Raw genomic sequence first — 12,486 nt, 5'->3', positions numbered from 1 at the left:
ATCCATTCCTAACAAAAACAGGTAGGCCACTGCAATTAAAAACAGCTAAAATGCTGAGACGAGAATTGTGTGTAATGGGCATGGAGAACAGTGAAGAGCTATATAAAATAGTGTTTCTACAAAAAGCATTTCTATTAGAGCAAAACAGTTGTAACTGATGCCTCCCAATGATTAAGGATATGTAAAATGGAGTGATCAGTTTTGTTTATGCCTGTAGTATAATTACATATGACAATAATTTGGCTGCAATCCAATGGAGGCTTTTAATTACACTGTGTTCACCAAAGGAGATCTGGAAAACAGAGAGTAACCAAAGTGTCATAACATAGCATCATCATCTTGTTACATGTTGCAAAGGTTCTGAACAAAGACTGTCAACACTCAACAATGAACAAAACTATTTGTAATGTAAATAGCAAAACACTTCAAAAGGTAGAAAACAAATTAATACAATATAAGATATATTGCACTGATTTTACCATTAGTCTACATTACACCAATATTTACATCGGCTGTGTTTCATACAAATAGCAAAAATACTTGGATACAGCTTTTGCAACAGAGTACGATACTGAAACAAACCTTTATAATTTTTAGTCGCATTGAGACTCGTTTGTTCTCTGGTGAAACAGCAGGTTTAGCAGGTACTTCTTTTCGTCTATTCTGAGCAGTACTGGAACGCCTTTGCATTCCAGAACTGACTTGTTGTGGTTGCTCCTTTGTGGAGTCACGACGGAGTCTTTGCCTTGTAACTACTACAGTTACTGGGGACTCATTACTACTGACTTGTCCTTTATTCCGATTGCTAGAAACGCTTCTCGTTTTCCTGCGAGAAGTCAATGGCCGTTTTCTGCGGGCAGTTACATTTGGCACTGCATCTACAAGGAAGAATATGAAGATGAGCTTGGAAACACAACACGGTTGCAAGCACACATGTATACACAATACACACTGACCTCCCTTCCCCCCGCCCCCTCTCTCTCTCTGGAATAAAGAGGTGGATAAGTGTGTGGAGACAAAAAGCAATGTAGGGAGGGGAGGACATAAATAAAAGTTATAAGCATAAATGAATGTAAAATTCTCTATCTTAATATTCTGTTTATGAGTGTAAAATCACATAAAATATGACAAGATACTCAGTGTTCCAGTTCTAGTTTAGCAATAAAATGTGCAAGTTAACGCAGCAGCTACACTCCTAAACAGACATTACTACTACTGCCACCTTCACAGCCAAAATAGTCATATTGCAGCTAATTTACTTACTGCTGACTGAATAAAACAAATGACATATCAGTATTAATTGCTTAGTAATCGGCAAATTACCTTCATGAATAAATTCTTCACAGATTTCGTGCAATGATATATTTGTCAATATTAAGCTTCTGATGAATTCCTCCATCAACATCGTCACGAGATTAGTTTCAGTAGACTGAATTGTAACAGAGACATCACAAGGTCATGGAACTTACATACACTAACAGAGATTATGTCGCTGTCTATGACTGAAGGACAGTGGTAGTAATGCTAATTTTGTTGGATGGTGGAAGACGAAACTTATTCTTTTGTTGCAGTTCAGCATCAAGCACTTGTTTACATGCACCACTAAGGGTGTAGCCACTATTCCTTTTAAAGTTGTCACACATTCCGATTTCAATGGTGTCTTTGATGGCTGAATCCCAGTAGGTGAATAATATTCTCGTTATATCAAGTATAATCACATGTTTGTTCAGAAGGCTGTGTTCGGCAACAGCAGATTTGTTGAACACATGATATTTAACATGGCACTGATTGTCTGTGGCACATGCTAAAATTGTTCTTATTATCTGACCAATGTAACTGCCACCTCATTCACAAGATATAATATAAACTACGGGAAATCTGAGACCAAGGCTGTCTTTTACTAGGCACAACTTCTCTCATTTTCTTGGACTGTTAGAAAGTGGATTGAATACTGTGTCTCCCCAGGACTTGATCTCATAATCCAGCTGTTCCTTGTCATAGAGCAGATATCTCAGAAACATATTCCAAAAGAACCACCATACTGATCGAGACATTAAGTTAGCCACCTATAAGAAACAAAAACACAGAAATAATCATGAGAAGATGTTCAGCTCATAGCACTCCTTCCTTTCTTTGGAGTTATAACAAATAAAATAGACAGAGTACCAGGCATATATGGTATTCAGTCCATTTTACAACCCACCAAGAAAACTGAAGAAATGCTGCATCCAGCAAAAGACGTCACTTGTCTTTGTGTTCTTGGAGTTTTTAATGTATCTTGTGAATGTGGCAGCAGTTACACTGGTCAGACAATAAGAACAATTTCGGAATGCTACACGGAGAACCAATGCCATATTAAGTATTGCGATTTCAACAAATCTGGTATTATCTAACACAGTCTCATGAACAGACATATGATTATCTTTGACAAAATGAAAATACTATCCCACTCATCTACCTACTTGCATTCTGTCATAAAATAATCTGTTGAAATCAAAATGTGTGACAACTTTAAAAGAGACAGTGGCTACACTATTTGTGATGCATGGAAACAGGTGGTTGATGCTGAACGCCAACAGAGAAATCAATTAGTCTTTCATCATCTAACAAAATCAGCATCGCTACCAATGTTCTTCAGTTATAGACATCATCATTATCTCTGGCAGTATGTGAGAGGTCCTTAACTTTGTGATGTCTTCATGCCATAATTCAACCAACTAAAATACCTAACAAACTACTGAAATGTAATCTCATGATGATGATGGAGGAAGTAATCGAAAGCTCAGGACTAACAAATATAATGCAGCATGAGCTCCATGAACAATTTATTCAAGAATGTCATCACAAAAACACCAATATGTCAAATAACCTTCAAGTTACTTTTAAACAACTGCCACCGAATGTTTCTCGTCAGGTATAAAGGATTCCTCTGAAACAATTACAAGAAATAAGAGCAAGAGGGAGCAGGAGGGGCAGGGAGAGGGAGAGGGGGGGGGGAGGAGGAGGAGGAGGAGGAGGAGGAGGAGGAGGAGGAGGAGGAGCAAGGGGGGAGAGGGAGAGTGGAGGGAGGAGGATGGGGAGAGAGGACAAGGGGGGAAGGGGAGGGTGAGAAGGGGGGAAGGGGAGGGGGAGAGGGGGGAAGGGGAGGGGGAGAGGGGGGAAGGGGAGGGGGAGAGGGGGGGAAGGGGAGGGGGAGAGGGGGGAAGGGGAGGGGGAGAGGGGTGGATGGAGGGGGGAGGGAGAGGGGGAGGGAGGGAGAGAGAGAGAGAGAGAGAGAGAGAGAGAGAGAGAGAGAGAGAGAGAGATTCCACATGCATATGTCTGCCTCCACATGCATATGTCTGCCTATTCCACCAAACATGATACAATATAAAGAATATTATGAAAACTCATTAACTCTTCGTGAACTATTCTAAGTTGTGAGGAACTGCAATGTCATTATAGTAGTATTTTTCTGTATTTGCATTACATCAGATCTGAACAAATTTTTTCAAACATTATTCAAATGTGTTGAATTAACACAAAAGATATGTTTCCTGGATTGTATCTTTTGCTTCTCACCAACAAACATTATATAAATAATAAGTTTCTATACATGGATCATGATAACAAAGTGATTGACAGCTAGCTGTTTACAGGAGAGCTAGCATAGCAACAGCTAATCAGAGAAAGATGTTGGTCACGACTTCTGTTGTGTTCAATGTTGTCATATCATAGTGTTCTCTCAGGTTCCATTTGCCTGCAGTCAAGGATTAATGCTGGTAGTGTAACAACTGTGATACATTTTATGAAACATTGCAGTACCTGTGTTATTCAGAAGTATGATGTTAAGTTCCTTTGGACGTGTATGGACGCCTGATGGAACTTCGCTTCATACTTCTGAATAGCGCAGGCACTGCAACATCATATTTATCTGCTGACACCAGGCAATAGACTTTCAGTTAAAAATGTATCGCCTGTACAGGAATATACACAATGAAATGTATGAGTGCAGGTGTAGACACATGGTTGATGACATGGAAGTTTGGGTCTGGCCATGAATCTTGTACGGATGTCCTAATGGTAAGGCGACTGCTTGAGATGTGCGGGAAATCTAGGTTCCAGTCCCAATCCAACACAAATTTTCATTGTCGTCATCTCATTATACAGCTGATGGCTGTCCATATTTGCAAATGTGAATAAATTACATGTTATACATTTTTTGTTGTACGCATTGTTTCTCTATGCAGCATGTTTATTTCATGCCACAGGATGTCCTAAACCAGTTGAGACAATGCACGGATAAGTGGTAACACTATTAGTACTATGCTAAATAACCCAACACTGCATGTTAACGGGCAGCGTATGAATGCATACAAAGAAGAAATGCGCAGCTGTTCCTGTGGCAGTCATATTGCACGTGCAGACAACCTAGAATCGACATCGCCCCATCCCAGGCTTGACTGTCAATCACTTTATTGTTTGATCATGACATATGTCTATTTTTTATTGCTGTACAGCTTCAATATTCTGAAAGTTTAATGGCTTGGTACCACGCAGCAAAAAATACACTATTTCTAAATACTTAGGTTCAAATTATCAACCAAGTAAGATCTTTAGCAAAGCAGTATATGAAGCATGTAAGTAACTTCATCCATCATTTTAAGATAATTATGTGCGCCAGTAACACTGTTGCAACTGTGAAGTACATATTCAGGCTATGACATATTATGAACAACAACTACTACTACTACTACTACTACTATAAATAATGCTGAAACTCACCATCATTACTGATGGCATTATCATTACTGCTGCCACCGCCAACACCACTACGTCCATCATCATCATCATCATCATTAGTGTCGTTGTCATCTTCACCAGCACCATCACCATCAGACGTAGTTTCAGTTGACGAATCACCAGAAGTGCTACTGTTCAGTAACTCTTCCCTTTTACGTAGCTGCAAAGCCCGAGCTCTATGGCGATCAACCCTTCGTGGTTGACACTTTTCACACAGATATTCTTCTGGTATATTTGTTCTGTCAATTCCCATGCAATCAACATGCTGCCACACACTGCAGAAAGCACATTCAAGCATGTAGGAAGAGTAATTCAGACAGAAAAGACAACTAATTTTCTTTTTATATACAACCTCTTCAGATAGCTCTTTCATATTCTAAGCCCAATGGCGGCCAGTACATTAATTAGTACAATACATGGCTAGAACATATCTCGTCTACTCAAGCAAGGATCAGAACTTTTTAGGGTCCACTATGCTCTTACTGGCAAACATTTGCAACTTTCAATTTAAGGTAACACAAGAGGTAGAACATGTACTTTCTGCATTTCGTAGAATTTTTGTTTTGCATGTTGGTATTCTGGTTGCTATGGGTTTATTTATTGACTGTCATTTTGAAATAGTGATTAGCACTGTGGACACTAGAAAATGGAGTGCCAAGTGGAGAAATCAGAACATTTCCAAGATATTCTGCTGTTTGAATTCAATAAAGGGGTGAAAGCAGCAAAGGCAGCAAGAAACGTCTGTGCTGTGTATGGGGATCATGCCATTGGACACATTATGGCAAGGAAATGGTTTTCTCAGTTACTCTGCACGTTCAGGAAGAGATTCAGTGCTTGATGAAGAGTGTGTAAACACATTAATCCACAATGATCCATGTCAGTGCACTCGAGAACTGGCAAATGTGATGATCTGTGATCATTCCACCATCGTGTGACATTTGCTTGCAATGGGGGAGGTTCAAAAATAAAGTGTCTGGCTACCACATGCTCTACGCCAAAATCGCAAAAATCAGTGGCTGGTCAGGTGTGCATCTCTCCTTGCTTGACATCATTTGGTTCATGAACAACACTGACCATTCCTATCCTGTATCTTTATTGGTGATGAGAAATGGTGTCTTTATGCTAATATAAGGAAAAGAATGGAATAACCGAGCCCGAACAAGGGAGTAACTCCCGCTACAAGGACCAGTGCGCATCCACAAAAGGTAATGTTATGCATCTGGTGGAACAGTGATGGTGTGATATACTACGAATTGCTTCCTCGAGGCGTAACCATCACTGCTGACCTCTACTGTCAACAACTGAGATGCCTCGCAGACGCAATTCAAGGACGACAACCAGGAAGACTGTGTGTGAATTGATGCTACTCCATGATAACTCCCTCCCATATGGAGCTACAGTGGGGGGGAAAAAAACAACTATACAAGAGTTGAGTTTTGAACAACCTTCAAGAAACTTCCATTCCGGATGAAAATGCTTAATGAGTTCTTCACTTGAAAACCATGTGATTTTTAGTTGCGAAATCAAAAACATACCCCAGCATTGGCAGGCTGTTGTAAATAGTGAAGGAGAATGTACTACTGAACATTCAAGTCTGTGTTACATATATCATTTAATTTATTAAACTAAAAGAAAAATGCTATGAACTTATGCAGCAACTTAATATTATTGTTAATCCCAACCCACATGTATCAACAGAGAACTGTAGAGTATATTTTGTGGATATTAGTTACTAGATTTCAACAAATAGCCTTGTGACCTTCAAAAAGACTGGGAGAATGTCATCACTGAGACAGTGTCTCATCGAGAGCAAATGCAGTACACTGAACTACCATGAATTCCTGAATCTAAGCCTTTTTTTTTTTTTTTTTTTTTTTTTTAAAAAAAAACCCCTGGAGCTTAGAATCGAGTGGCAGCAAATGGAAATTCTGAACAATGGCACTAGCAGCCGTAAAAGATTGGAAGGGAAAAAAAAGTGTGTGTACGTGTGTGGGTGGGTGGCGGGAGCGGTAGAATGGTAGAAGACGAGGCTACGCCACCCGCCTCCCCCCCCCCCCACCCCCTCTACAACCACTGAATTTTAATTTATCATCCAACGAAGGAAAAAGAAAGTCAGTATTGTTCATCTTTGAATGTAGCAGCCTTTTGAATATTTATGGCAAAAATAACAAATTTCTTCACACAAATACCAACAATAAATAAGGCTTATAATTGTTGCACGTAAGCTGTGGCTCATTCTGAATTCCCATATTGTTTCATTGAAGATTGTGAAGTGCTTGTGTTAGTGAACCATAATGAAGCGCATTCATTATAGCGCCAACTTGAAGAAGGAAGTTATTTCTTTTGCCGAAAGAAGTTCTAATCATGCTGGAATATGGGATTGATGAGTGTAACATCAGAACATGGCAACTGCAAAGAGAGAAATTATTTTAATGTTCCAGAACATGGCAACTGCAAAGAGACAAATTATTTTAATGTTCCACTATCAGGAAGGCCTTTAGTGGGCGAAAATGTGGCCAGCATCATCTCTTGAAGCAATTTCAAATGAGTTTGTTATGGAACAGTGGCAGAAATTAACAATGAAATTTTAAAAATTAAGGCACATGAAATTGCTCAAGTGCAAAAAATCTCAAATTTTAAGGCTAGCCACAACTGAATTGGTCTTTTTATGGAGCACTGGGATTTTTCACTTTGGAGGTAAACTTTAGTTGTAGAGAAGCTGCCAAAAATTATGAAGAAAAACTTGTGGAATTTCAGTGCGTCATAATCAGGTGGGGCACACTGAAAACCAGTACCTTCTTGGCCTGATAAGAAATGCTGACCAAACTCCCAACTATTTTGACACGCTATCGAATTATACGGTCGATTCCAGAAGAAAGAAAGCAATAAGTATTTTTATATCAGGGGGTGAGAAACAGAAGATGTCCATCATGCTTACTTGCACAGTAGATGGGCATTAATTACCCCCATTTGTAGTTTTCAAACGAAGACTTTACTGAAATTGGAAGTGTTGACAAATATTGCAATTGTATAAACAAACTAAAGTGGGTGGTTTTTGGAGGATATTATGCTGGCATGGAACAAGCTTGTATGGAATCATCGTCCTGGTGCAATGCTTGGTTTACACCGTCTGCTGGTGTTAGATGCATATGCAGGCCATACAATACCTACAGTACAACGAAAAATAATAGATAGCAAACCAGAACTGACAGTAATTTCAGGCAGGTTGATGTCAATTCTGCAACCACTTAACGTCTGTTTGAATAAACCATTTTAGGAGAAGCTTAAACATATGTACATGGACTGGCTCTCGAAAAATGACAGACAACTGACACCAACAGCATATGTAAAATGCGCAACTTTGTCAATGGACTGATGAAGCATGTCAAATCAGACATGTTTGATATCCAATGCATTAGATGGTATGGAGGATGATTTTCTGTATGAAGAACTGAGCAACAAGGAATTGAGTGATAGTGATTCAGAATTATCCAGTTGATATTTCAAACATTTTTGTAAAATTTGTACAATGAATTTAATAAAATTTTCTTTTATGTTTCTACTTTTAATTTCTAAGTTATTTTCATTCATTAAGTGTTGCTAGTCATACATTTGAAGTCTACCACAAAAAATCCTGTGTGTACATCCATATGGTTGAAGCTGCGTCTTGGATGTTTTCCTACCCTATAAGAGATGGTTCCTACAAATCTTCACCACGAGGTTAAGAAGAATATAAATGTTACATCATGTATTCTTCCATGTTAGCTGTTATCTCATTTAAATTCTGTCTGCCTAACAAACTTGACTGAGACAACAGCAAATGCGAAAGAATATACATAACATGTAATGTTTACATTCGTATTATTCTAATGCAGGATAGTGATACAGTCGGAAAGAAGCATCACAACTGACTTCTAGTATTGATTTTTAAATCTTCTGTGATTATAAATTCTGTGCAAAAAGTTATGTGGTTTTAAATGTTTGAAAGAGTAAATTAATCTACAAAATAATCTTGCTTAAGCTTGACTAAGCTTATGACTTGAACCCTACTACTGTAGCGATATCTATCTAATTTGTGTCTCATGTTCGAATGAAGTAACTTGTCCGTCTTGAATTTCGAGTCTCATTTTTCGGGTGTGGCTTAGATTTGGGTAAATAGGTACATTGTGAAGTTTCTACAACAATATCTACAATGTTTATACCAAGTAAAATTGCCATCTTCAGTGACAAAATTAAGCAGCTAACATATATCTTATACTTCAATTCTTTAACACACTATGGCCCACAAAGGGAATGGTACAAAACTGCTCAGAATAAAATTCAGTCATCACTTGGTAATATATTTTTATTTAAAACTGAAGACTGAATTTTCTTAATAAATACTAAAGTTGCTGAAAATTACAGCCATGAATAAAATAATACAGTGGTATTTATTGCTGCATGGCAAGAGTCTTCATTACAGATCTGGAAAAAGTACACCTGCAGTCACCGTTGCTTTTAGCTACACGTGAATAAATTTGTCAATGTCGCAAACCTTATGGGATGCCTCAGACTTTCCTCAACTACACTTTTTCTCAGAAACAGTGAATGGAACTGTTCTGGTGTAGCCACAAGCACCGGAACGAATATGAAGAATGCAGGAGAAGAGATGGTGGCGAAAGGATATTGGCAAACTGTGCACTGATTAGGACCACACCACGACAGGAGCGGCCTCTACAAGAGGAGAATATAAGCGCCGTTCCTGCCCGCCTCGGCTGCTCAGTATTCGGACAGTATACGGATAGGCCTAGCAGAGAACACTCGTATACAGGGTGTTACAAAAAGGTACGGTCAAACTTTCAGGAAACATTCCTCACACACAAAGAAAGAAAATATGTTATGCGGACATGTGTCTGGAAACGCTTACTTTCCATGTTAGAGCTCATTTTATTACTTCTCTTCAAATCACATTAATCATGGAATGGAAACATACAGCAACAGAACGTACCATCGTGACTTCAAACACTTTGTTACAGGAAATGTTCAACATGTCCTCCACTAGCAAGGATACATGCATCCACCCTCTGTCGCATGGAATCCCTGATGCGCTGATGCAGCCCTGGAGAATGGCGTATTGTATCACAGCCATCCACAATACGAGCACGAAGAGTCTCTGCATTTGGTACCGGGGTTGTGTAGACAAGAGCTTTCAAATGCCCCCATAAATAAAAGTCAAGAGGGTTGAGGTCAGGAGAGCATGGAGGCCATGGAATTGGTCCGCCTCTACCAATCCATCAGTCACCGAATCTGTTGTTGAGAAGCGTACAAATACTTCGACTGAAATGTGCAGGAGTTCCATCGTGCATGAACCACATGTTGTATCGTACTTGTAAAGGCACATGTTCTAGCAGCACAGGTAGAGTATCCTGTATGAAATCATGATAACGTGCTCCCTTGAGCGTAGGTGGAAGAACATGGGGCCCAATCAAGACACCACCAACAATGAATGCGCAAACGTTCACAGAAAATCTGTGTTGATGATGTGATTGCACAATTGCATGCGGATTCTCGTCAGCCCACACACGTTGATTGTGAAAATTTACAATTTGATCACGTCGGAATGAAGCCTCATCCATAAAGAGAACATTTGCACTGAGATGAGGATTGACACATTGTTGGATGAACCATTCACAGAAGTGTACCCATGGAGGCCAACCAGCTGCTGACAGTGCCTGCACATGCTGTACATGGTACAGAAACAACTGGTTCTCCCGTAGCACTCTCCATACAGTGACGTGGTCAACGTTACCTTGTACAGCAGCAACTTCTCTGACGCTGACATTAGGGTTATCGTCAACTGCACGAAGAATTGCCTCGTCCATTGCAGGTGTCCTCTTCGTTCTAGGTCTTCCCCAGTCGCGAGTCATAGGCTGGTATGTTCCGTGCTCCCTAAGACGCCGATCAATTGCTTCGAACGTCTTCCTGTTGGGACACCTTCATTCTGGAAATCTGTCTCGATACAAACATACCGCGCCACGGCTATTGCCCCGTGCTAATCCATACATCAAATGGGCATCTGCCAACTCCGCATTTGTAAACACTGCACTGACTGCAAAACCACGTTCGTGATGAACACTAACCTGTTGATGCTACGTACTGATGTGCTTGATGCTAGTACTGTAGAGCAGTGAGTCGCATGTCAACACAAGCACCGAAGTCAACATTACCTTCCTTCAATTGGGCCAACTGGCAGAAAATCGAGGAAGTACAGCACATACTGACGAAACTAAAATAAGCTCTAACATGGAAATTAAGCATTTCCGGACACATGTCCACATAACATCTTTTCTTTATTTGTGTGTGAGGAATGTTTCCTGAAAGTTTGGCTGTACCTTTTTGTAACACCCTGTATAACAAAGGACTCTGATTTATGTTGTATGTCACGCATCACTTGGGACACCACTGTAAATTCCCAGTTAAGTATCGTTGGTCTTCTTATTTGTAATAATTTACTAATGTTATTTGCTTGAATTGTTGTATAGCATTCTGAGAACACAGCATCCCTTAGGTACCCCATAAGCAACGAGTGGGCAGGAGCACACAGGAACTTTCGTTGGGTAACATGCATTTTAGGCAAACTAATAAAGGTGAAGAGTAAGCCAGAAGCAGACGGAAAGTGGTAGACGCAAGCTCAACTTCAGAATTTCAAACAGGAATAATACTGTCGGAATAAACTCACAAAACTGAATAATTTTTGTGCATATAAGGAAACAAAGAAAGTTTACACATAATGAATGTTCTAGTTAATGTTGCAGTGAGGATTAAGAGAACCAAGAAGAGTAGACTCCTATGTCAGATCAAGATGTCTACACTGTGAAGCTGCTAATATAAATACGGTAACCATCATGACAGATGTCAGGAACAAATATATATGGACTGCTTATCCACTCAAGCTGTCATCAGCTTGGTGAGTTTGTAACTCCCCAGAGTAGATTTGAATGTGTAACAAGCCATACAAGGACTGCCTATCTGCTAAATGATGACACTAACTGGAGACTTCTGGGCTTTGGCAGCAGGTTACCAGCCTGTGAACTAGTTGTATTCATCCCAGGCACTGAGTTTCAAAGGATCTCAGTTCTGGCCTAAGACTGCTACGTCAAAACAGATGGCACTGTTCAATGTCTTGCCAAATACCTTCAGGTTACGCCATCTTAGTCTAGCATGGACAGGGTTGCCACAGGTCCCACTATCACAGACAAGATTCTTGGATGTTAACATTCCAATCCATGCAAAAGAACATTGGAAGCAGTGAACCAAGAGCACAAATACCCTGGCTTTGGTCATTGGCCATATCCTACTATTTATGCACTTAACACTTTGTTACACTACATTTTGTTAAAATGAAAACAATATGGACCTTAGGTACCCACTTGTTTCTACAACTTGTATTTAGGGACAATAAACTTTTCATGGTTTATGCCAAAATTGGATTTGCTAGACAATGGAAAAGTTTAGTGAAACATCTACTTATGTTAAAGTTTACAGGTGCTTCCTAAATAAAGTAGCGATAAGGCTTTACAAAATAAGGTAGTGGAGTTCAAAGAGGAATTAGTTGAAGAAAAACTGATTATCAAAAGTATGGCAAAAAACAAAGATCAATTAGACTTAAAATCGTGTCACATATGAGAGGTGTTCAATAAGTAATGTAACACTTTTATTTTTAGT

General features: G+C 39.5%; 1 protein-coding gene across 1 annotated transcript in view; it reads right to left on the bottom strand.

The window, feature by feature from the left end:
* The window catches only part of LOC124555535, a 319,899-nt gene that overhangs the window by 115,021 nt on the left and 192,392 nt on the right, over positions 1–12,486 (bottom strand). Inside the window, exons 8-9 of the mRNA XM_047129490.1 lie at positions 4,765–5,057; positions 583–878 (exon numbers count right to left, since the gene is read on the bottom strand). Coding sequence (XP_046985446.1) covers positions 583–878; positions 4,765–5,057 — 589 coding nt within the window. The remainder of the gene's footprint in view (positions 1–582; positions 879–4,764; positions 5,058–12,486) is intronic.

This window comes from Schistocerca americana, chromosome X, assembly GCF_021461395.2.
Source record: "Schistocerca americana isolate TAMUIC-IGC-003095 chromosome X, iqSchAmer2.1, whole genome shotgun sequence".
Classification (NCBI taxonomy): domain Eukaryota; kingdom Metazoa; phylum Arthropoda; class Insecta; order Orthoptera; family Acrididae; genus Schistocerca; species Schistocerca americana.
The sequence above is the reverse complement of the archived record's forward strand: the minus strand, read 5'-3'. Positions and strand labels throughout refer to the sequence as shown.